This window comes from Cydia pomonella, chromosome 12, assembly GCF_033807575.1.
Source record: "Cydia pomonella isolate Wapato2018A chromosome 12, ilCydPomo1, whole genome shotgun sequence".
Classification (NCBI taxonomy): domain Eukaryota; kingdom Metazoa; phylum Arthropoda; class Insecta; order Lepidoptera; family Tortricidae; genus Cydia; species Cydia pomonella.
In genome coordinates, this window is record NC_084714.1 from 9734240 (window position 1) to 9760865 (window position 26626).

At 39.2% G+C, this 26626-nt stretch overlaps 1 protein-coding gene across 1 annotated transcript in view; it reads right to left on the minus strand.

The window, feature by feature from the left end:
- The window catches only part of LOC133523476 (zinc transporter ZIP11), a 78724-nt gene that overhangs the window by 18417 nt on the left and 33681 nt on the right, over positions 1–26626 (minus strand). The window contains exons 5-6 of the mRNA XM_061859083.1: positions 21128–21226; positions 1636–1794 (exon numbers count right to left, since the gene is read on the minus strand). Coding sequence (XP_061715067.1) covers positions 1636–1794; positions 21128–21226 — 258 coding nt within the window. The remainder of the gene's footprint in view (positions 1–1635; positions 1795–21127; positions 21227–26626) is intronic.

The following is a 26626-nucleotide window of genomic DNA, read 5'->3' on the forward strand; positions in this document are numbered from 1 at the left end:
TATGCTACTTCTCGCACTAGTGCTATAAAGTAGCCCCATATGTACTGTAAAATACATATTTACATCTATTTTCGTCGTCGCAATAAAACAAATGTAACTAAAAGTTTAAAAAAAATCATGTGGCTCATCCATAGATAGATATTTAAAAATACATAAAGGTTGCTAAAAACGTTTTTTTGATTAAGTAAATACTTTTGGAAATAATCGCTTCAAAAAAATTGTGTGATCCCCTCTAACTTTTGAACTGGGAGAGCAATACAATTTAAAAATATCTAAATAATAAAGCTTAATAAGCAAATAATTTTTCAGGAAAATTATTTTGAATATGGTCGGTTAAGACATTTAAGAGTTATAAAAAAAACTGATCGTCTTATTAAAACGACGAAAGTGCCACTAACGCGCGGCTACTAATTTTTTGTATTGTATGAAGGTACGGAACCTTCCATTATGCGTGGTCCGACACACACTTGGCCGGTTTTTTCAGTACGGATGTGGACAAAGAGAGGTACAATAACAATAATCAAAATAAAGAGTTCTATATTGTAAACCAAAATATCCGCCACAGGTGTCGTTTTAGTACTTACCTACTGCTTTGTGTTTTCCCGTTAACACATATATATATTTAGTATCAAAATATCCCGATAACAATATACACTTATTTAATCATCAATAACAATAACCACAAAACGAAAAGACTCAAATGAACTAGTCATTACTTGCAACCGCGCCTATCCGATCCCAACACTTAGTATTTGATAAGTAATTGGCTTAAAATGTGGGTACGAAACCAATCAAAATCACAAAAACGTCACACCAACCGGGCGATGCAACCAACGGGTGGCTAAGAAACGGGCGCTCGTGCGGGAAAAATTCAAATTCACCAATGATAACTCATTGCCTATTCTCGGTCTCGGCAAGAATCTCGGCCCATTTTGGCCCAGAGATCTCGGCTCGATTTTTGGCCGAAAATGCCGAGACCGAGACCGAGATCTCGGTCGGACCTTACTTTTTGCAGTAATTTCTTCAAATGTGCTCACAAAATTACACGAAAATCAGTGTAGTAATGCGAGCTAAACTAATAAAACTGACACCAAAAAAAAAATTTTAATAAGAAAACATTTTTGTTCAAGGTGAAACGGAGACGCTTAGCTCGAGCTCCGCAGTCGCTTGGTCAGTAAAAAAAGAAAATTCAGTAAAAAAAAAAAAAACAAAATACATTATCACATACATGTTCAGGGTTCGAAAGTTGCTGTGACATTAGACATGCTCATGGTCAACTTTTGTAACAGCAGTGAAACGGCCAAGCTGTACTGTTTAACCAAGATAATGGCTTTATAGAGTTAGAGCTTGTAAAGTTAGGATTTTTAGAGTTAAAAGGTTAGAATTAACGGAGTAAAAGTCTTGGTATTAAGAGATCTGACGACTTTTTAGTGTGAAAACTATAGGCGCATGTTAGTCTTGGCAACACTTTACATGAAATGTTTTTGGTGGGATTTAATGTATACACAGTAAAACCTTCAAGAATACCGTTGGCAAAGGATAAGTTGCGGTCCAGCAAAACCAATATACACAGAAAACTTCTTTCGAAACTTAGCACGCAAAATACCAGCTGGTGTAGGTAAATGAAACACTCACGAGGCGTTGGCTTCGGGGATGATGTCGTCGGCGACGACGTATATCATCGCGCCGGCGGCGAAGGCCAGCGCGTAGGGCAGCGCGGGCTCCGCCGCCGCCACCGCTACCGCGCCCAGCACGCCGAACACTGGCTCCACCATGCCGGACAACTGGCCATACCTGAACAACAAAATAGGTATAGAATTAACGAAGTAGCTCTCTAAATAAGGACGCAATGGATGGCCACGACAAGAAAGCTCATGACGCTCGATTGTAATGTCAGGGACAATCGGCGCCGAGAAATATAAAGCCTGCCACTTACAACATGGCGGCACGACATTGACGAGAGAAGAAGTAGAACTAACTAGTAACAGGCTAATTCTAGTTTTAGTTATTAGATCTGTTTCCAATATGATACTTACAATATGATGATACTGATCTGTCATTGTCAAAAGTGACGTTTTTGGTTGAAGAAATGTCACAGAAGTGGCCTGTAAGAATTGACATGTAAAACAATTCGTCGGGATTGTTTGACATGTATAATTAAATCTTCTCGGCTAACACACCCCGTAAAAGTTATATTACTCATTTTAATTCTGAATATCAGTGGACCTCAATTAATCAAAGCTAAGAGTATTAAAAAAAAAACAATTTAAATTTGAACCTTTTCATACTATTTACTCGATTGACTTACAATATACAACACAACACAACAACACAAGCCTTATTGAGCTTGCTGTGGTACTGGGTCAATTTGTGTAAGATGTCCTATTATATTTATTTTTATTTATTTATGTAGAATACCGAAAGGTCACATTTGTTTGACCTGCTCTACGAAGTTTATGTGGGCGTTGCCGTTTGTTACGGGGAGCCATAGGGCATTTCATGAACAAATCCGGTTATATTATAGCGTGTATAGGGGGAATCATCTGAAAATCTAACCACATTGTACCATTTTTTAAGTAGACGAACCTTTAATACGAAGAGTAACAAGTTTAACGATTTCAGAGTGTTTAGTTTTAAATAATCTTTAAGGACAAGTTTGTTGGCGCTCGGCGACGACAGTACATTAAAAGGGCCCGTATCCAAAATACTGATCGCGGAGTCAAGTATCAGTGTGTTGTTAATTTTCACGTATGCGGGGTGGAGGGGTGAGGCGCGGTGCGATGCCGAAAGAGGCCGCTAACGAATTGTTTTGGTGAAAGTGCGGGCCGGTGCCGCGACCACATTCCGACGGACTGGTCGTGGAGCCGCCTCTGTGGGAAACGCCGCCAGGGCCACCCCACACGACGATGCAGCTCATACCTAATCTCCTCTCGAACCAACCATCTTGACTTTCCTTTTAAGAGACGCGCGGTAGCGATATAAGCATTGCCCCAAAACTTCAAGCGATTTTTCGGGGAGCCATACGAAAGCATCTATTTGCTACAAATACGTTCGAACAGGAAGCAGATGATAAGATTATAGATTCTTGTTGTTGATAAGGATACCATCATTACATTATCAACCAAAATGCGTTACTTCATAAGGAAATAAAGCTCGAATATTATGACATTGCGGCAAGTCGATACAAAGGGAGAGAATGTCCACGTGAAAGTTTGGAAAGTAGTTGTGTAAGGATACGATAACAAGCGTATGGACAAATTTAATCAGCGTTAGGTAACTTTCAGTTAGTGTATGTCTAGCCAAGTGCCAGTGGGGACAAAAAACTTACTTAATAACTGCGATGATATTTCCCACGGTTATGATGAGACGTCAATATTTATTTTGATTTATTACTTCATTTGTCGACACGCCGTGTATAATTACACCTTTTTCTCATACTAAAAGATTAATTATTGAAACGCCGTAGGATGAAGACAGATGAGTTCGAAGTAGTTATTCGCCGTCTTACTGCCACTGCTGAAATGTTCTTAAGTTACACCGCCTGATGATATTAATCCGCGCCCAGTTTTGTTCGGCAACAAGTAAAATAAAAACAATTATATAGGCACGGAAAGTTATTGAAAATATTTTTTGCAGTTCTGCCCAACATTGTTATGTTTCCATTTTCCAAACCCAAAGAAAGGCATTATGTAAGCCGCAGGTACATTATATCTGAAAGAAGTTCCTTGCACATTTTGAATGGCTTATCGTTCTTAGCAGATAATGTTAAACATTTTCATTTAATATTTTCCTTTATTTTTTGGTCTTCTTAAGTTATTCTTCGGGTAAATAATTTTCTTATATTTTGGTAAAAAAGTAATACTTAACGCATCAAAGTTGTATCTCGTGCCTAGAAAGCATCTCAACTCTTTTGTTTTTGAAACACTTTGCCTGTGCTTCGGAAACAACAACAAAAATAAGGGTGGAAACGTGTTCGTTAGCTCAGCGGAGCCACAAGGGCCGGGTAGCCGACCGCCGCGCGACGTGATGCTATGCCCTTACGCTATCGCATGCATAATTCACAAGCGGCGAAAGCAGCAATTTGCGACGTATCCACCGATTCGCAGAACCGTTTGACTGTTGAGTCGCCGCGCAAGCAGGATGCGTGAGACACGGATGAATTTGAATAAAAGCTTCTACGTAAGTAATACGTGTTGCTAAATCGTTTCAGATCAAGAAATACATTTTGGACCATATTTCAAGAGAATAGCGGTGACAATACGGCGAATAACAACTGCTAACAATAACTATAATAAAAATAGGTTCTGACGGCAAATATTTTGGAACATAACATTTTAACATAAAACTTAAATATCGTTAATTATTAGGCAACTAAGGCTCATAGATACATACCCTACAAAGTAACATATATAGAATCTTAGAAGCTAAAAAATATTTCGGCAATTCTTAATTGCAAACTAACCTCTTCCTATTAGCCAAGCCTCCGCTTCCCAAGGTTTATAATTAATAATTACCTTAAACACAAAAAAACACATAACAACAAACAATTGACATTAGGGAACCTTGTCACTCCAAAGGTATCGTATGTGCGTTACTGGCCCTTTAAAGACCTTGTACATGTACATACAACAGCCTCCTTCTTTCTGTATTGAAAACACTATGCAAAAATGTCTCAACAATAGAGACCTTGTCTAAAACAAGGAGCTCGCTTCGCTTTATAATGATTTCATGATATCTAGATGGTGACTGTACATGAGCATCTACAATACAACAAACATTTTATCGTTTAAAACACTAACAAACGACTATCAGAATGTAAACTTACTTCTATCTATCTAAATAGGCCGCTTCTTTATTACGCCGCTCTCCTCGGTGTGCTAATTTCACCCAGCGTACCTACACTTGTAATTCGGCAGACATCATCTGACCATCTCAGTCTATGGTCTCATCGCCGATCTTGTTGTCCCCTTTAACCTTTGTTTTTTTTTTTTTTCAGTAACCTGTTTTGTCCATCTCCCGTCGTTCCTTCTCGCTACTCGCCCACCTACCTCCACTTCAACTGTGCTAATACAATAATTAAGCTGAATCAATTAATAGAGACATTAGCTCCGTCTTTGCTTTTATCTACATTTAGGTACACGCGATCTGGCTTCGTAACAGTTGATGGCTCTATTACCCCATCCGTTTACGTCAACTTGAATAAGAAATTATCGCATTTCGTTATTCTGTGATTTCCAAACTACGTGCTATCGTAATGATGATCAGACTATCAATATGAGGTTGTTTTTTTAATACCCTGCAATATTTTAAGATGTAAATGCATAGGTCATACTGAGCAACTTTTACTATGGGATCAACTCCGATATTCAGAAAAAAAATTGAACCTCCCATAGAAAATACGAACATGAGACCAGCCAAAATGTATGAAACCGCCATTTTTTTTTCGGATTTCGGGGTTGGTCCGATAGTAAAAGTTGCTTAATATGACCTATCCTATAATATATACATATCGTAAAATATTGCAGGTTATAAAAAACACTCTATATGAAATAAAGTAGATACTATTTATAGTTTTTAATGTATATGGCCCATGTTCAAATACCCATAATTTAAGAAAATACATGCGGCATACATGAGGCAGTTAAGCTCGAAGTCACAACAAGAAATTAGGAGTATCTATAGATCATGATTCCCACCGGCTCACCTAATATAAATCAATAGAGCTCATTATCGTAATACACAGGTAAGCCGATACGGAAATGGAGATCGATAGGACATACTAATATTCGAAGAGGCGAAACGAACAACGCAATCATCACTTTCGGTTGGAATCTGCCGGACGGAAGCCGTGGCTCCGGGCGCCCTGTACACTCTTCGAAAGTGAGCTACGAGCGGTCGGGTTGAGCAGGAGCGAGGCCTGAAGGATCGCTGAAGATAAGAAGGCGTGGCGCGAGTTTTGCACCTTTGAGGTGCCTTGGAACAGCAACAAGCAGACTAATATAGTTTAGGTTATCTCAACGAGTATGTTTGACGCCTCGCCGCTGGAAATTAGGCCCCCGTAGGTACCAAACGTTAACTTTCGGAAAAGAAAAGACAAAATTTGCATCCATGAGGCCCTCAGAACAAAGAATTATAACTGGTAAAGATGGCTGAGAGTGTTGAAACATGTATCTGTAGAATATTTGACATATTTAAAACGTTTTAGGTAAGTAATACGAGTACGTTCATAAGGCAGTTTAGCTAATTCCGACGCTCAAGAACCTAGCGAGCGCCTCAGATTGTGAGGTAGGTACGACTTCACAAAATTCTTGACCGTAAGTCGTCATCGTTCAAAATTGCAAGCCGATCAAACAGTCTACGAGGGCGTATGAGAAACGCGGAGCTACGACGCAATTCACACCGCAAACCGGCCGCGATTGCGCAGATCAGCGCCATCAAGGCTGGCAGCGCCTTCCGCGACCGCTTCTTCGGGGTCCGACAACGCCGGCGTCGTTCTCTCGATTTAATTATTCGGCTCCGAAGGCCGATCGCCTGCGGCAGGCAGCGGGCGGTGCGCTGCGACTGGTTGGACGGGTGCGCTGTGCGCTGCGTCCGGAAGAACGTGCAGACAGCGCGCCGCCGACCGATCGCAACGCGCACCAGACTCCGCGGCACCGCAGCGACACCGCATATCGGAATCACGCAACACACAATTTCGAAATAGACGACTTTCTCGGGTCCAGTTAGCACTGCATACCTACTTGACCACACAGAGTTAACAGTGGCGGGAGCGAATCGCGGGTGCCGCGCCGAGCATGCCGGCGCGCCCGCCGCCGCACAGTCTTCTAAGATGCATTGCAACACCAGATGAAAACATGATGACCGACTTCATATATTTAGACGTCGTTAAAAATGTAGCGAAACGACCTAAAATTAAACGACAGTTTTAGATTTCGTATTATGTGATTTGATTATACAACCGACTATCAAGGAGCCTCATAGGAGTTTGCGTGATGCCATGCTCTATATGAGTCATGTACGCGGTGAGAAACGTTTGCTAGACGCATTGTCTACAACAATAGATCACCACACTACTTGATCTCATTATGTCATATAATGAAACAAAAAATGAATTTGGACTCTACGCCCCAACAAACAGCGTGAATCTCATTACTGGCAGTGCCTGCGTCCGAATCTAGGAGGCTAATGCCTACTTATATTGTGACATTAAAATGATGACAGACGCTCGTGCGTCTCGCTCGCGCCAATACGTGTAGATACGGACAAGTACGAGCAAAATTCACGCGCGACTGATATCATTTAGGTATAATTTTGAGGTCATAATGTAAGTTTAAATTGGCCTCTAGGAATATATTCAATACATGTTTGTTATAGAGGCGATGTCGATAATTTAATATTAATCTCAATAGCAAGATAATAAGTCAATCAAGTTAATAGGGAAAACATTTTTAGTGGGAAAGCATTAATTTTCTTAACGACTTCGTAAAAACGTTCTCAAAACAACATTTTAATGAGGTTTAAATTATAAATTCCCAAGATCTGAATATGCGAGTTATTTTTCTTGTAAATGCGAATCAATAGTGCAGACATTTACCCAGGTATTGTAATGGCTGCATTGATAATCCGTAAGTCATATAGAAACATATACGAAATCCAGTCTAACTGCAATTATGGCAGAACTGCATCCCGGCTGCATAATTGTTACACAAATATTTATAGCTGAACATAAGGGATATCATCAATATAAAGACAGATTATATTTAACGATGTAGTACTATTTTAAATAAATGAACAAAAAATGGATCATACCTATACTGTTTCCATCAATTTTACAATTTTTACAAGCAATTTTCAAATACAAATATGTGACCGCAGCGTGGGGCGTTTTGCCGACCGTGGTCACAATATAGGTATACTCCGCTATATTAGGATCATATATTAGGTCATTACCTATGAAATTGGCGTTTTTGTTCATAAGTATTAGTCATATTACAGTTTATTTATTTTAATAGTAACTTCGAAGTATTTTTTAATTTGATTAGTGCGCTACATAACAACAATATTACATACAATTATTTGCTACTTTTATTGTTTTATGTATTCAGAATACCGCCCTGAAAACAGCTCTTTTCATGTGCTGTCGGCTCGAGTATTTCAATGACTTATATTTTACTGACGGGACAGATTTAAAAGAAATATGAGATAGTAAATGTGCCTTAAAAAGGTCTCAGATTACTGGCAAAAATTTGTTTGGTTTAATGCCATCACAAAATAATCCGCAAAATTCATTGTATAAGAAATCTAATTTCGTTAAAGTTCTCCATACAAAACGCCAATTTCATAGGTAATGTAACCTAATACATTAAAATCGTTACCTTTTTTTCTAAGGCAGTCAAGAAAAAAACAACCCTGAATACCTACTGCCTCAGTTCCGTTATAGCTATTCGGGCCGTTAAATGCGATGGTACTTATGTACTGGCCCGCCCGCCCAATCATGTAATATGAACCGTACCACGCCTAACGTTGGGCGGGTTTCGCTAATGGCAACACGGAAGAAGGCGAATAGGAGGCTCAATCCGTTTCTATAGTACCTGCCTAAACAAGTAATCAAAGATAGTTTTAGTTAACTTAGATCCGCATGGAATTCAATCATGAGTAAGAATGCTTACATGATTCCATGTTGGTTACGCAATCGCACAAAACAAGTTGGGAGGATTTGGATTGGCATATATAATGTATAGGATATCGGAACGGGAATAGTGAAATGGGGACGGAAAAGTATATGAAAGTGTGATTAACAAGCTGCGTGAATGACTGCCTAAACAAAAACAAGGCCGATTAAAATTATTGTAAAACAATCATGTGACAGTTGTGACGCCCTTAGAGTTGAAGAGTTCATGAGCTACTGTAACTACTTATCATTTTGTGGGCTGTAAGCCAGTTTTCCACTAAACAAACTTATTACAGAACATGATCATGTTTTCATCCGGCCTCGAACTAATAAAAAGAACCTAAAGGTAAACGTCCACAGGGCCGCATCGCACACATCGGACGCATCTCACGCAACGGATCAGTGGACGCACTTGTGCACAAAGAATACTAAAATCCGTCGTGTGCGATGGGTGCGTAGGTGCGATACGTTCGAGGCCGGATGAAAACGATTGAGAGACTAGAGCTTGCAAACCTTCTCTCCGGTGGTGGCATCATGCCGGGTCAAATTCCTCGCTCTGCGCATTCCTTGTCGCGCGCTCATAAGAATCGTATATGTCCTCCTCGACTTAACTGCTTGCACGTGGTAGTCAAACAAATTGCATGCTATCCTTATTAGTTATTTTTCTAGCCGGCTGATAACGACTGAAAGACCTGAGCGCACTATATGCAGAGCTGGCAAACTTTTTTCTCCGATGGTGGCACATCATGCCAGCCCACATTCCTCGCTCCGCGCATTGCTTGTCGCGCGCTCATAACAACTGTTTATGGCCTCTGCTGCTCGACTTAATTGCTTGTACGCGGTAGTCCAACAAATTGCATACAATGCCCAATTTATTGGTGGTGAAAGAGCCTAGCGCCCGGTAAAATCGAAATAGATTGACACTATAAAAACATACCTCTTTATCCGTAGTTTGCAAATATTAAAAACGTTATGTAATTAATATTATTTAAAAGAAATTGCAGGGAATGTTCCTAAATTATTGGCATGTGATGTTTTCTTCCGCGGATTCCTTTCATTTTCCTAGGGTAAAACAAAGTTATGCACTGCCTTTTTCTATGAGACGATATTTTTGCATACGTCTCTACCTCTATACTTATCTCTTGTACGGGAAAAACTTTCTCAATGTATGAGCTGAAAGAGCACGCATGCACGAGCTTGCGAATGTTTTCCATCGAGCGCTATACTAAGCAGCATTTTCAAATGATAATTCGCAGACCTTATGTCTTTGCTATAAGGTTTAAGAATTGTCAGTTAAATGTGTCCACGATGGTACTGGCGAGGGCATTTCTTGCCCGGGCCACATTCCTGGCGCCCCGCATTCCTTGCCGCGCACTCGCTAACAGTAACACTCGTTTATGACCTCTGCTTCTGCCGATGACTTCTTTCCTTTATAGGCTGATAACAGGGTAATTGGCAGTAAAATAAAAATAACTATAACTATGTTTTTAGGGTTCCGTAGCCAAATGGCAAAAAATAGCCAAATGGCAAAAAACGGAACCCTTATAGATTCGTCATGTCAGTCTGTCTGTCCGATTATTTTTAATATACATATGTACTATACTACATTATTTATACTTGAACTATAAACAAGTTAAATCTCAACGAGTACGTACTGTCCAGCTAATCATAAACGAAGTAAAAAGTGTCGTCAATCGATAGGTAAATATTCTTTTACAAGCACCGCCCCTTTAATAAAGTGTATCATCAACATCATTAATTATAAAAGTCAAAAGGACCTACGTATACCTATATTTAAAACTTGAAAAACGCACCGACAAAACATGGGGTAAGGCGGCATCCCTTTAATTATTGATACGTCCAATTTAATTACAAGGAAATAGTGGCAGGCATCCTTGCAAAAAGTGGTGTAAATGCCTGGCATTTTAGGTGACTAGTGTCAATTAAAATTTTACCCTATATAAGTTCATAGACTGTGTCCACATTCACAACACGTCACCAAGATTGAGTATTATTAAACTGCCCTGCGGGCTAAGCACGGTCGCATTTTTATCGTCTGTCACCATGCCTGTCACGTTCTAATAAGTATGTAAAGTGCGAAGTGAGAGGCATAGTGATAGGTGATAAAAATTCAACCATGCTGCCACCGCTGGTTATCTTATTGGCAGAAATATTATAGTTGTCAGTGCAGCTCATGCGCGTCGTGACAAAACATTTATTTTGGCAGGATTGTTCCTTACGAGTAGAACCCAAGGATGGATTTATAAGAAATGGAGCCACCAAGATTTTTGATGTAAATTTTGTTGGGGGTGGCTCTCAACCTTACCTTGATATCTATATTATTTAAGCTACTAGGCCAAGTTTGGTATCGTTTTCTTATAAATCGCGGACGCCGAATTCATTTATGGTACAATATTGACAAGAGTCTATAGCAAAAAACATATAAAATTTGAAAACAAAAACTTTTTTTAAATTTCCCTTCACGCTTAAACCACTAAACCAATTTAGTTTAAATTTGGTATAGAGATGGTTTGTTTCTCAGGAAAGAAGATAGGATAGTTATTAACCCAAACAGCATCCCTTAAGGGTGTGACTATAGGGAGGTGAAAGTTTGTATGGGGAATCAATAACCGCTGAACCGATTAAGGTTAAATCTACGTCTACATCTTTGATTTATCTCAAAATGACACCAAACTTGACTTAGAACCTAAACTTAAACAATTATTAACCTCAGACGTCACCGACTCTGAAACTTCCCAAATTTTCATAAAAAATCTGGGTGGCCGCCGAAGACAACGCGTTATTTGACCGTTTTATGCTTTCTGGAACCACCACTATTACTAGTTATAATATTCTTCTGCCTAATAAGTAGGAAAATTATTCCGTTTAGGGCAGATGGCAGCACGCACGTGGCAGATTTTAGTATAGGTACCTACTTAATAAGTAGGTATATGTAATATTACATATACCTACAAATGTCTGTATAATATGAAACTTACTTACTACCTACTTTCATTAGACACCTGGAAAAGCATAGGGTAAAAGGTAGAAAGCTGTCGGCTCCCAAATAATAAGTTAATTATACAACAAAACGAAAGAGTAGCAAAAACTGGTGTCAATATCTGGCATTCTAGGTGATAAGTTCCAATTAACGAGTTTTGCCATTTATGGGTTATATACTCGTATATAGGTCTTACCCTATATGGGTTTATTGAGCGTGTTTACTGTAACATATCATCGACTTTAATTGTTACTCCACTATTTTAAACAGTTCCGGCAAAAACATTTCTCAACATTTTTCCATATTTAACCGTAAATACCAGGAATGTGTTATGTAGTAAAAATATTCCGTATAGAGGACGCCTGCGCCCGCAGTAGGTTATTCTTTTTTTGTATACCACGTCGGTGCAAAATATTCACATGACCCGCCTGATGGTAAGCAGTCACCGTAGCCTATGAACGCCTGCAACTCCAGAGATGTTAAATTCACGTCGCGGACCCTTTAAGAACCTGTGCACTCCTATACATTACTATACTACATATGTAAACAGAAATATATATATACTTTCTGGATATTTCATTTCATTTGTGCAAAGATTAGTGGTGTATTGTCAAAGAAAACTTTGGAGCGACGTAAATTTACTGCCATCTTTCAACACAATTAAAAACTTTTAGAAAGCCATTTGACTTTGATCCTTATTATTTCACTGTCATGTGTTCAATTTGTTAAATATCAAAAATTGGCGCCATCTTACCGAGCACTACCTAAAGGTTATGGCGCCATCGCTCGAAACGATGCTGCTATACCTTTGGCATTTGATCTATTAGATAATATTTACTTACTTACTCTATTTCAATTTCTCTTTGATTTTAGTAAATGTTTGTGAAGAATTTCCCGAAGAGCGCTAAATCGAATGCGGCGAATTATTCCGTACAAGCAACGCGTGACACGGCCCGTAGATTCTGGGCAAGGTGAGATCGCTGCGACAACGAAACGCTTTTTGTCTCTCTATCACTCTTGTATTGTATGTGCGCCAGTGATAGTTGCGTTTTGATTGCTACGGTACGTAAGTGTTGTGCTGTGCATGTTGGCTACGCGGCCTGGTCCGCAAAATTTAATTTTGCCGATGCAATTTTTTTTTAATACATACATACAAACGGAGATTCGTTCTCATTTGTAAGTACGTGTTGGATTGTTATGAAACTTAGCACATACAATGAAATGAGGTATATCTATGCCTGTAATTAGTTTATATAGCTCCATGTAAAACGAACAAAATAGAGCAAAAACAAGTTTTGTCTGAAAAACTTAAAATCTCTGTATTTTTTTGACTATGGTATCTGGAGCTACATAAACTAATTACAGGCATAGATATTCCTTATTACATTGTAAGTACAAAGTTTCAGAGCAATCTAGCTAGTCGTTTGAAAATGAAAGCGTAACTACGTTTGTAGGGAGAACCGAGCTTGCTGCGAACTCTTAAGATTGTTACAAACGCGAGCGCGAAAACCAGCGCGAATTAAGATTTTTCCAATCGTGATCGCGAACAGGAGGAATGCGGGGTATGTAGTAAAATGATTCCGTATCGGGAACGTACGGACACTACTTGTACCTCGTAGGGTGGACGAGGTCGTCGCTCGCGCAGGATCCCACTCGCGCGCATTCTTCCCGCCGAACACAACAAGTTAGGAAAGGAATTGCTTTGGAGGTGCTACTGAATAAGTACCGACTTGTAGGTACATACAAGAAAAATGAAAACGTGCCATTATATTAAGGATTTATTTCCTCTTGTATGTGTTGTGGCCACCTTTTGATCATTACATGAAATTCTATTTTAGAATCGATTATATACTTCACGGATAAGGTTAGGTTACTAGGTTTGACATTTTCATGATGTAGCCAACCAATCATTTCATTAATGATTGCCACATCTCTAACGTTAATATTTTTTAATTAGAACAAAAGAAAAAAAAAATTTCGAACAAAAGTTATTTGCAATAATCGACAACAAAAAGAAACAATTTTTGGCAGTGTTTTTGACAATTTGTTCGAAATATTTGATAATGATGACATTTTTCAAAAGTCAGAAGCTTATTAGTGTCATAAATAAAAAAGATAATCAAAAAGGTCGAAGAAGGTTCCATGCTATTCTTTGAAGATATTACCTTAGGAGCTACCAACACATACAGGCTGCTCCAAAGTAAAAAATGGTAATTTGTTAATTTCTTCGAAACCGCTACACCGGTTGTTATGATACTTTGTACACTGGTTCTAAATACCCTAATGCATATGTACATTTCGGCTTTGTCGAATGGCTAGGGAAACACTGTATACTGATATCGCAGCATTTGCCTGGTTACTTAGTTGAATAAATTTAGAAAAAAAATCTGAGCATTTTTACTTAGTTTTACATGGACAAAGCATACTTATTCGGCCTCTAGAGCTTTGCACTCTTCTCCTATTCTGTTACCCCCTGCTGGGGTGTAGGGATTGAATCATTTTCTTCCCCTGATTCCGGTCCTGGGCAGCTTGAGTAACCTCGTCCCATCCCATCCCCAATACACCCAACTCTTGCTCCACGGAACGGCGCCAAGTAAATTTAGGGCGACCATGTTTCCGTTTTCCGGGCACTCTAGAAGTCCCTTATTTATGCAGCTTACATACTTACTTTCTATCTCTACCTTAAGTTGCCATTTTATATATTGTATATGTGTAAGTATACATATATATATATATATATATATTGTATTATATTATATTGTATAGTTATTAGTAAATTAGGTATTGTTTTAATACTTATATAAGTAGTATGTGTGTTTGTGTTTAATAGTCTCCATATTTAGCTCCTTGCACTACCTGTTGACTTTTGTATGAGTTCTAAATTTCCTGCTACCTAAAGGTTGTCTGGAAGAGATCGCTTTTTAGCGATAAGACCGCCTGTTGTTACCTGGTTCTCTTTTCCTTTAAAATTCATTTGTAGTTTTACATGTATGTAAAATGTATAATTGTTGGTGCAATAAAGCATATTTACAGTACATATGGTGCTACTCTATAGCACTAGTGCGAAAATTAGCATATTATGTTACTGTGTCGAACATTTAAAGGGACATATGTACTGTAAAACGTTGTACGATACATGTGCCAATAGGTAATTCGCAACTCGTGTCGATTTAAAACACGACCGAAGGGAGGAAGGAATTTATCGCCACTCGTTTCGAATTTCCTATTTTTCGCACTTGTATCGTAATGTACTATTACTTACTTACATAGCCAATCGTGCTTATAAAACATTTGTTCGCGCTAATTTACTCAGCAACGCCGCACGCTAACCAAGTCACAATTTTGGAAATAAAATAATTTAAATAATTATTAAAATTTAATTCACCTCTTCAGGTTGCCTAACAGTCGTGCAAACAATTTTCCCGTTGTTTTAATAAGAGTCACACGTAGTCGCCGTCATACAATGGGAATTATGTTCTCATTTTAAAAATACATTTGTAACACTTTCCTCTACAAAGCGGGAAAACGCTGCGATCAGCTCCGAGTGTAGAGCGTAGCGAATGTGATACCATTAAAGTACCATGGGCAACTTTTTATAGAGCCTGGTCCAAAAACCAACAGAGTTACAACAGTATACAGTATGAATAGGAATTTTTACATGCAATTAATGTTCCCACCCTCCCACTGCAAAAATAAATATAACAACCCACCACCAAAAGTACAAAACTTGACACGTGTTTCGCCTCTCTACGAGGCATCCTCAGGAGATGCTGGAGATGTGTACGGTCTGAAGCCCGACAACTGAATGAGCTGTCTAGAATGGTCGGCCATATTTATTTTATTATTTTATTTAAAATTTGATTCAGGCAACAAGGCCCATATAACAAATACCTTACAGACTAACATACATATACATTTTATAACATTACAACTAAACACTATTTAGGCGACAAAACGGCGTGGCTCCGTTGAATCGGCTGCTCTTGTGTCGGATTCGGCAGTTAGCCCCGGAACCTCCGAAACACGACACCCTTCGGCCAGAAGTCGGCGCATTCGATGGTCCCCTGCAGCGGTCGCGGCACGCGCACGACAAAAGAGTTGAAATGCACGTAGTAGCACGATCGAAGCTGGAACACCCTCAGCGTGTAGCCGGTCTTCTGGTGCACATACTCCAGCACTTCAGCAGCTGAGGCGGTGTAATGCAAGCGCGATACGTACAGCGCCTTACTCGGTGTAGCAATCCGCAAGCCAGAATTAGCCGGTTCGGCGGTACCACACTGAGTCTTACGAGGCGCCGTGCGCGCCTTCTTCTTTCTTGATATCAGTGTGAACTTCTCCTCATCCACACTAGCAACCTACCTTGCTATTTATACCTTGACCAGTCCCTCTACTGTGCAAGTGTGAGAGGACTCAGCGGTCGTCCATCTCACCATCACACGCCACACGTAAGATCCAGCACCAGCTTGACGTCCTACCCGAGTGGCTGACCAAATGGAGGCTTTCGGTGAACGTGAACAAGACGCAGGCGCTTCTCACAGGAGCAGCCCATCATCCACCGCCACTCAAGCTCCGGGGTGAGGAAATCCAGTGGCAGCACGCGGCCAAGTACCTAGGGGTCACCATTGACAGGGGCTTCACAATGAAGAAGCACACTGAGGAAGTAGTGAGGTGGGCCAAGACGGTGCGCACCCTGCTGCGTCCAGTGCTCCATAGCAGCCTCCCCATCCGCACGAAGCTGGGGATCTACAAGACTTACGTCAGATCAAGGCTGACGTACGCGTCTCCTGCCTGGTACGCCAGAACGGCGGAGTCAAACAAGCGTAGACTCAAAGCGCAGGAGACGCTCAGCCTTCGAGCGATAGTTAGAGCCCTACGCGGAGTGCGGAACGGTACGCTCTACAGGGACCTCAATCACCAGAGCCTGGACGAGTTCATCGGCCATCTTGCACGCAGGATGTTCGAGCGAGCCGACTCGTCTCAACACCACATGTTGCAGGGGATCGCTCCCTTCCACGCCCGCCCCCCTGATGCCCGCCGGCCACGAGCCCAACCACGCGAGCTCGTGCCGCCACCAGACTCCTAGGACCTACAAAACCACACATTGGCCAACATGACCTCAAAGCCATGATGGCCAACCAGAAGAGAGAAGAAAAGGCCAACACACTAAACGTTGACCTAACAGACCGAGCTGTCGTTACAGCCCACGACAGCAGCCGCCAAAATGGGCATAGCCCAGAAATGGCCACCTCACACTCCCAGAAAGAGGGAGTGTAAGAAGACTACTGACTGACAGCTCATTCAGTTGTCGTGTCGGACGTCAGACCGTCAAAATCTCCAGCATCTCCTGAGGATGCCTCGTAGAGAGGCGAAACACGTGTCAAGTTTTGTACTTTTGGTGGTGGGTTGTTATATTTATTTGCGTATTTATTTTCGCGCTGACCCACCAGGAACATTAATTGCATGTAAAAATACGCAAGTAAGTATAACGGGTTAGCACTGATTGACTAGCACGTTAGTTTTTCGCGGATTAGCAAAGTAATATTTCTTGTTTTAATTAAAATGGTTCGAGCCCTACACCCCAGCAGGGGGTAACAGGATGGAAAGAAGAGAAGAAGATTAAATGAGATAATTCTCAACAGTCTCAACTCCGTTGGTTTTTGATTGGTTAACTACGCTCAATGAAAGAGAAGAATGCGAACTTACTACACCTTAACACATTCACTGCCAGGAACAGGTATGAGGCGTATGTGTGTTCATTTTGTACTGGAAAATGGGCGCCGGCCCCGAAAGTGTAAAGAAATGAAGTAGCATATCTACAGGGTGTTTTCGTAGCGCTTGGGCGGGCCGGCGCGGCGGGCGGCGGCGCCAGCGGTTCCCGGAACACGCCGGAATGCGACTATTTACATCTTTTACCTATTTGGTAACGTTTACAATACGTACACGTATTACAATGAGACGCTACGCGGTAATGATGCAAGCGTCTTGCGCGAGTATGAGGAAAAAAGTGCGTTTTTGGAGTGTGCGACTGTAAAACCCATTTGTGTTAAACGATCTAGGTTCTTCCCCCCCCCCCCCCCCCCCCCCTTTGCTCTAAACTCATACTATGCAGGAAAAAGGTTTCTTAAGGATAATAAGTATGCACTAAACTTGTTGTTTTGGTACCTATTAAAAAAAATCTCTCGTTCATAAGTTTTTCGCAGTTTCTGTAGCCTAATATGTATGTTTGAAATGCCAGAGATTTCACAAGCGTCAACTCTTACAAAATATTCATGTTAAATTTACCTTACTGTAGAATTATTTTAAAATCGTTACAGAATAAAGTAAGTAAGTAAGTAATCATTTATTGCATACCATAGTACAATACAAGTTGTTACAAGTGATAAAAGAGTTCACATGGCACCCCGGTGGGGTATGGCAATTTCCTTAAAACTATATTTACATAAGGCTACTTATATCTAAAATATGATTTTTCTTAACTAATTTGTGTAACAATTGTGAAGCTCCCACTATATCATATCTATATCGTTGTCCTGCATGAATTCGTCTATAGTATGATGTTTTTATAAGGATAGTCTTGCAAATAAATTTCCTTTTGTATGTTTTTTATAACCTTTGGTAGCTTATTATATATTTTTATCGCACGGTAATATGGGCCTTTTTTAAAGATATCTAAAACGGGTTCTGGGAGGATTACGGCGCTCACTTTTATTATATTGGAAAAGATTTATTTTGATTTTTTCGGAAGGTCGTTATTTCTAGAATGTACCTATAGTGAGGGGAGGGTCAATATTCGAAGATTCTGGAAATGAGATTTACAATTTTCAGTCTGGGTTTCAGTGTTAAATAATATGCGAATGCATTTTTTCTGCATGATAAAGAGGTCATGTGCGTTGCTGGTATGGCCCCAGAGCAATAGACCGTAGCTCAGCCAGGATTAAACATACGCGTAGTATGCAGACAAGGCGGAATTGGTGTGTGTTAGACTTTAGTATGCTGAAGGCGAAAAAGAAAGAAGATAATTTTGATTTCATTTTTGCTATATGTATAAGATGAATAAGGTGATATTTGCATGTAAAGAAAAAACACGGAGCTAATTAACTGATATCAACCGTTTGTTAATTTGCATCAGAATATAGAGAAACATCAGCACAAAGCTAATGCTTAATTCAACGTAACTTTTATGTCTAATTATAACTCAATAGCCAAGGGATCACGCACACAGTATAAGGACAATGACAGTAATTTATGAGAGTTCTCGTAGCGTAACTTTTGGCCGTTAAATTCTCGACGCAATCACTGCTCCTCCCGACTTATCTAAGAAGTTAACAAAGCTAACGGTGTTATTGCACTATGCATAGACAATTTGTTTGCGCGCGCTCGTTGTATGAAAATTAGACCCTCCAACGGGGCTTTTTGGAACCCCCGGGACTATTTAGACCTAAAACTAAGCCTAATTAGATTATTTTACTCCATAAGTAGTAATTTTGGGTCAAGAGTCTTACATTAAAAGGCATTTAAGATTATATAAAATACCTGCTCTCAAAACTGATGATTCTCAAGATTCTCAGCGTTCCTAATTAGACGCAATTAGGCAATTCCAAATAGACGCAAGTACTCCACGAATCACCTTTCTTTGTAGATAGACTACTTTTTACAAATCTACTATGAAGCGAGTCGGGTAGCTGAGGCCGGCTGCAGTTGCTAAATGAATTAGCCACACAGGAATGGGGTCGGCCAGTCTGGCTGCGTTGGCATCCGGCCTAACGGCGCGCGGGCGCATTCTCTAGCGAGCCACATCCAAGCGGGAGACAACATCTAACACTACACTACCTACTTTAAACGGTGGCGTGTTTAGAACTCCAATTTTAACGGGTTGTCTTAACCCTGTGACGGTGTGACATCTTTATTTTAACATTTGATTTCGGATATCAATTCCCTTACGCAGGCCGGCAAATAGGTTGTAGTAGTCCAATGATCCTGGGGTGCGATTTTGGCTAGTGTTATATTTGCTGCTACCTACTGAATACACACTTTGATGCACTGTATCGTAATTAACCCCCTTATTCATAAAACTTCAATAAGTTATGTTTTATCCCTTTCTTACAAACACATTAGTCAAAATGACAGATTAAGACAAATTGTTAATAGTTCATTGAGGCATAGCGCGTATATATAAAGCTGTTAGTCTATATAATAATCTAAACGGAGGCGGGCACAACTCTCGCTTTTTTAATGGCGAAAAGTTTCGACGGGCCGAATGTCGCTTGTTTATTTTTTTGTTTTAAGAAGCAGTTTTATGAAAAAAAGTGTATATAAGTATGTTAAATATTGATACAATATGTCGTTAAACAGTTACGTCTTTTTAATCGGTCCTTAGAGGTTTTCCTTCAATCATTACTCGCATCGTTCCCTTGAGAATCGCTTTAACATAACGACTTAGCGCCACTAACTTCTCTATCTCTCTTCTCTCTCAACTCTATTTCCACACATGCATGCATGAGAGTGTATGCTCGATAACTTGAAATATCAAATGATTATTAGATATTTAATTTGTTTTTGTCTTTTTTTCCTTCCCCTCCAAGGTTGTAATTTTTCCTACAAAAATTCCTCGGTTGCATTGATAGAAGCTTTCATAACTACACAGTTACACCAATACAATCTTCAGAGTTTTAAGGCTGATGACAGATTCTTCTACTCGGACTTTGATCGTAACAATAAAATGAAAGAAAAATAAGCTTTTTAATTTTCATAAATTGTCATAGAACTGTAATAAAGCGAAGTATAAATAATTCGGTTGTTTCACCAGAAAATTAACATCAAGTTTAGTGTCGTATTAAGAGTGTTGGAATTATTTTCCGGTGGTCGATATAAAATAATTTAAAGCGTCTGGACGTGACGCGCTGCGTCTGACTGCGGCTATCAAAGCATCCACTGCCAACTAAATTTATTTTATAGTTTAACGACAAATTGTTGACACAAATGATACACTAGTGAGTTAGAGGCGGAGAAAAACATTAAGATCCACAGTTGTCTAGCACAAACTGGTCTGGCGAGAGGATTAACGACTTTGGGATACATCATTTCAGGTGTTTTGAGCTTTGTTTCGACCGCTGTTACGAGTATGGAAGTTTTGAAGCACTGACCACACATACCAGTAGGCGTGAACTTTGCCATTGACGAAATTTGAATGTCGACATACCTAGTATATTAACAATGGACAAAGTTAACTTAAAACTGAAATTGGCCATTCCACGAAAATTTCGCTTACGAAATGGCATTCTTCTAATATGTACTTCCGAAAATGTTAAGAATGCGATATTTGGTATGGAAATATTTCATGACTTGCCTAACGAATGGCAAGTATGAGTTCTTTACATATGTAATTGAGGCAACTGCCATAAAAGGCAAAGGAATTTCGTAAGCGACATTCTCATGGCATGTTCCAAACGACTCACCAAAACGCCCTCCAAGTGGAGAATCCCGCGGCTTGCAGCGGCAAACTAACCGCCAAGCCCTCTGGAAAGTTCTGGATGCCGATGCCCAGGGCTAATGTCCTGTTGACAACAGAGAACTTAGAAAATTAGGCGGATTCGGATCAATAAGTTTTCAAAGCATTACACAAGACAACGCACGCCAAATAATCAAAATCATTATTTTCAGTTCTGAGGTAACAAACATTATGCCATGGTGTTTTAATTGAATAACGTTAATTTCGGAGTACGGCTAAGTACATTTAAGGAAAGGCATAGTTAATTTAGGCCTAAAAAAACTTTTTTTTTATAAAAAGTAATGAAGTAAGTAAATGCTGTCTATAGCGTTCTTTTATTACGGGCGTTTTGTTTAACTCGACCAAACAATTGAAAACTAAGACATATCAATGCCATTTCGAACATTGATCGTCCGTACATAAGTAATTGCGTTTAGTGTTAATGGCAAATATATAAACTCGTACTAAGAAATGTGTAGACAGGTTGTAAGGCAAGTTTACATGCTCGTAGGGCCTTATCAGATAAAAATAAATTATTAAGGGTTTTTACAGTTATAGTGCTACTTTCCTGCACTAGTGCGGGAATGAACACCTCCGTGCTATGTTGAAAGTTTAAAGGGCCATAGGTAATTCGCATTTGAATTTTCTACGTCCCGCTCTTGTATGTTAAACAATTATTTCCTTCGTGCCGATCCTGCAGATACAAGTTGCAGCTGGAATATTATCTGTAACAACAATTGCATATCTTACTTAATGGCGCAGCGACCCAAAATGAGTCTTGGCCTCCGACACGAGTACACGCCAATTGTCTCGATCCTGTGCCATCTCCAACCAGTTATCGGCTTGGAGATCGCGCAAGTCCGGTTCAACAGCATCGCCCCAGCGACACCTGGGACGTCCGATAGGCCTCCGCCCTGCTGGGCGACCACATACCACACCATACATACCATATGTCACTTTTTGTTTTGTTTTAATAATTTTGAAGAAAAGATACAACAAAACCTGATGCCAAGCTTCAATTTATTAAATTAAATTAATCTGTTCATTTTATAATTTATTTCGAAAACTCCGCATTTTTTATTAACCTCACGCGTGTTGAACTACATATTTAAACTACTACTGGCTCCATTTACAACGTAGTAAACATTACATAAATAAGCAATGTTTCTATTATGAAACTATCTGTCGAATTAGCGTCATTCATCTATATTAAAATATTATATATGCGAAAATATTATATTAAATCTGTCTGTTGCTTAACTTTTTACGCTTAAACCGCTAAGCTGATTTAGATGGAATTTCGAATCGAGATAGATTGTTAAGTAAACACTTTATTGTACGAGAAAAATAAATATTGATTACATCACATAGAAAATTATTGTGTGGTACAAAGGTTGTTTATTATCTTGGAAATTTTCCCCTAACCTTAGGTCTCCCAAACAGGAACGGGCGCGAGAAAACGATCCGGAAGCGCACCCGCTCCGCCGACGTAGGCCAGGACGTCGGCGCAGACGTTATGCGCATTTGCTACCTCCGCCCTAGTAGACCCATGTGGGGATTGGGGAACCACCCACTATGGTAGTATTATTGAACGGGGGGGCACTAATAATAACGCCCCATAGAGCCTGCAGCCCGGTCACGGGCCGCCCGCCAGAGCGTCGCAGTTGAATGCCAGGCGGAGGTGGCACTCGTTGGTTTTTAGACGGTAGTAGGCGTCCTCGTCCTTTAGTCCGTCATACTCGTTTTGCTCCCCTCGAGACGGGATGCGTAAAAGCATTTTCCCAACGTAAAAAAAAGTGTCTGTGACATAATCGGACATGACGAATCTATAAGGGTTCCGTTTTTTGCCATTTGGCTATGGAACCCTAAAAAGGTCTCACAAACATCACATTAGGAGTTGAAAATGGTGGAAATTTGTAAGAGAATGTATCTAACAGGCTGTCTGATTCTGCAGGAAAATGTTTGGTGTATTGGAGAAAGTCACGATCTCTATATGTAGATTCTTAAGATGTCATTCACGACGACGCGTGCCTTGATTCGTAATGTCATGTTAGTAAAGGTTAGATTTGACAAATCTGCGCGTCTTCGTAGATGACACGAACTACTTATAGGCTATAAAAATGAAGCAGTCTCTACTTCCTAATCTCCAGTTCTATTTATTTTCTTCATAAAAAATCAAGCACGTACGCAACGCGAGCGAGTAGGTAAGAGCGACTGGACTAGGTAGGTATCTAGTTATGAGCAAGAGTTGCTTAAAAGAATAAAGTAGTAGGTAATGTGACTACAGACATTGTTAGAACCTTTTTACTTAAGGAGATAAGTGCATTCCTAGCGGGGACGTCTGGTAGCGCTCTAGAAATGCGATTAACTGTCCAACCTGCGATGCCAGGTAAAGTTGCTTTGAATACTTACTCACAGAGATATTAGTACGAGCACTCGAGCAGGTTAACATTGATGACAAGATATAAACTATACTTATACATACTTTACCCAACTACGACTCCCTAGGGAGTTATAGCTTTTTTTTAACATTAGTAATTTAAACGAATTAACTGGATAAAAATGGGTTTTACTTTAAAAATATTAACGTTTATAATTTAGTAATATTTAATTTGATTCATTTAATAGCTGGTTGAAATATTTTTACACAATTTTCAATTGTGGCTGAACGTCCAATAGTTCTGTACTTTCGATGCCTAAACTGTCAAAGAATGACAATATGGCGGACGAATGTTTGAAATGTCACCGTATGTAAGAATTATTTCACTTAAAATTTAGTTTTTTCTTCGCAAGTGTGATGTAAAACACTGTGTGTAACCCCGGGGGTAAGAATATTGTTACTCGAGTCTTTAATTCACTCCAGGCTGCGGCTGTCGTAAATATATAGACTCTCGTAATACAATATTTCACTTACCCCCCTCGTTGCAAAATGTACTATTATTTCACCGATTTCCAAAAATAAGGAGATTCTATACACAAATATCCGTGAACGGGATTAAGTTTCCTTTTTCTTGTTAGCGAATGCTTTTATAAATTTAATGGTTAACATCGCTAGTATGTAGGGATCGTTAAGAGGAAAACGGAATAACGTGACAACAATGCAAAGTATACCAATTTAAAATATGAACTACCGATATGTTCAATATAATATCCGTTATCTTATCTTACTCAGTGTAAAGCTGTTTATGTCTCTCAATCATCACATAAAAAGAATACTAAATTTGTATTCGCTACTTAATAGCAACTTTTATTGAACTCCGTCATAGAGTTTTAACGAGGTCCGTCAACTTAATATACATCAAGTAAGTACAATGAGTAACAGATATAGTGGCTTGTATCTGGCTAAATTGGTTCTTAATCTTTATAGGTTAAAGGTGTATTTACGTTTGGACACGACATGTCGCTGGGTGTATATGTAGCGGAATGCACAAGATTCCTACTGAGATGGTTAACTCAATAAACATGCACGAGGCGGCAGAGCCTTTGAGGAGGAGAAAGCTGCCGGCGGAGCTACTGCTGAATTGTAGGAATGTACTGGGCCACGTGCTGCTTGTTTAGTACCATCGACGGCACAGTTAACTGATTATTTGTAAACCTTATTGCAACGAAATAAGGACTAACAGTGATCAGTAAAGTGGCTATCAGTGTTAGTACACAGAGCATCCACTTCTTCGATCCCCGTGTTTATCTTGATCGACCGTTTTATTACGTTTATGGCGATTCATGGAATCCATTGACAAATTGAATACGTAGGTATTCAAGTAGCGCCCGTTGCTCCGACCATTTACAGATAAATATAGTTTATTCATCAAGTAGACATATATATTGCAATGCGCTTAAGGACGTCAAATAAAGCTACGCCGGCTCTAACCCTACACCTTTGACCCGAGAAGATTTCAATCCCTCCTAAGTTGTAGGAGGGTTTCCTAATATGGGACCTACACGAAACTCGGCGGGACACATCTTTTCAAAACATTTTATCTTATTATAATGAACATCATGCATTAAAAAAAAAAAAAAAAAACATTTTAAATTCATATGGAATTAAAACAGAATAATGAAATAACATACAGCAGGACTTTTTAGGGTTCCGTAGCCAAATGGCAAAAAACGGAACCCTTATGGATTCGTCATGTCCGTCTGTCTGTCCGTTTATGTCACAGCCACTTTTTTCCGAAACTATAAGAACTATACTGTTCAAACTTGGTAAGTAGATGTATTCTATGAACCGCATTAAGATTTTCACACAAAAATAGAAAAAAAAAACAATAAATTTTGGGGGTTCCCCATACTTAGAACTGAAACTCAATTTTTTTTTTCATTAAACCCATACGTGTGGCGTGGATATGTCTATGGATACGTCTTCAAAAATGATATTGAGGTTTCTAATATCATTTTTTTTACTTCCACCGAAAATTGGTTTGAACGGGATCTAGTAAGGAGTTTTTTTTTAATACGTCATAAATGGTACGGAACCCTTCATGGGCGAGTCTGACTTAGCCGCTTTTTTATAGAAATTTGACTTTTTGGTAACTTGTTATAGAATATTACAGAATTTTCAGAACCACTTTCTTATTTTAGCCACTCTGTAAGATGTTACCTAAGTACCTACTTGAAGTTTTCCTGTATTTCTCGTAGCATTTGGCTTATCAACATTCGTTAGGAAAATGTATATATTTTCCTTACAAACATGATTATTTGAAATATATATAGCGACGGTAGAGTTAGAATAAGTATTTCCTTAAAGAATTATCTTAGTGACTCACGCCACCCGAGGTTTTAAGTTGATCTAATTGCTATTTTTTTTTTATAATGAATATTGAAACAATATCACCATTTCATATGTAAGGTGTAGGGTGTATAGTAGGTATACATATTTATTTTAAGGATTTATTATTTACTCATTGAAGCATATAATTATAATGTTTATGCGATCAGTTGGGTTAAAAAAAGAACTTATTACTGCGATGAAGAATTATACAATATACATATGTAACTCTTTATGTATATTATATATTTAAATCAGCGGTCGTTCTTGCTCGTTATTACTTCTGGTCATCGTGATATATACCTATAAGTACAAGGCATTTGCATGCTATACTATAAACATATAATTCATATCACAGTATTTTTTTCAGTCCATCGCACATATATATTATAAACATACTATAAACTACAACTAGATTCCAAAAAAACTACCAAAGATGGACGAATGTCACAGTGACACATGTCTTTGTCATTGTGACGTTCCAGGTATAACCAACCTACACATACCTAATAATAATTACTTAATAATATACTATTACTTAATAATAAATATATTTTACTATTACTTAAATTTGATAAAGATCAGGTTTTAGATATTTTCTATGCATTTATCGCCTATCAAGTATCAGGGTTGTCACTATATTACATCAATCTATGAATCTACCCGTAAATACTTATTTATTTAAAGTACCTACTGACT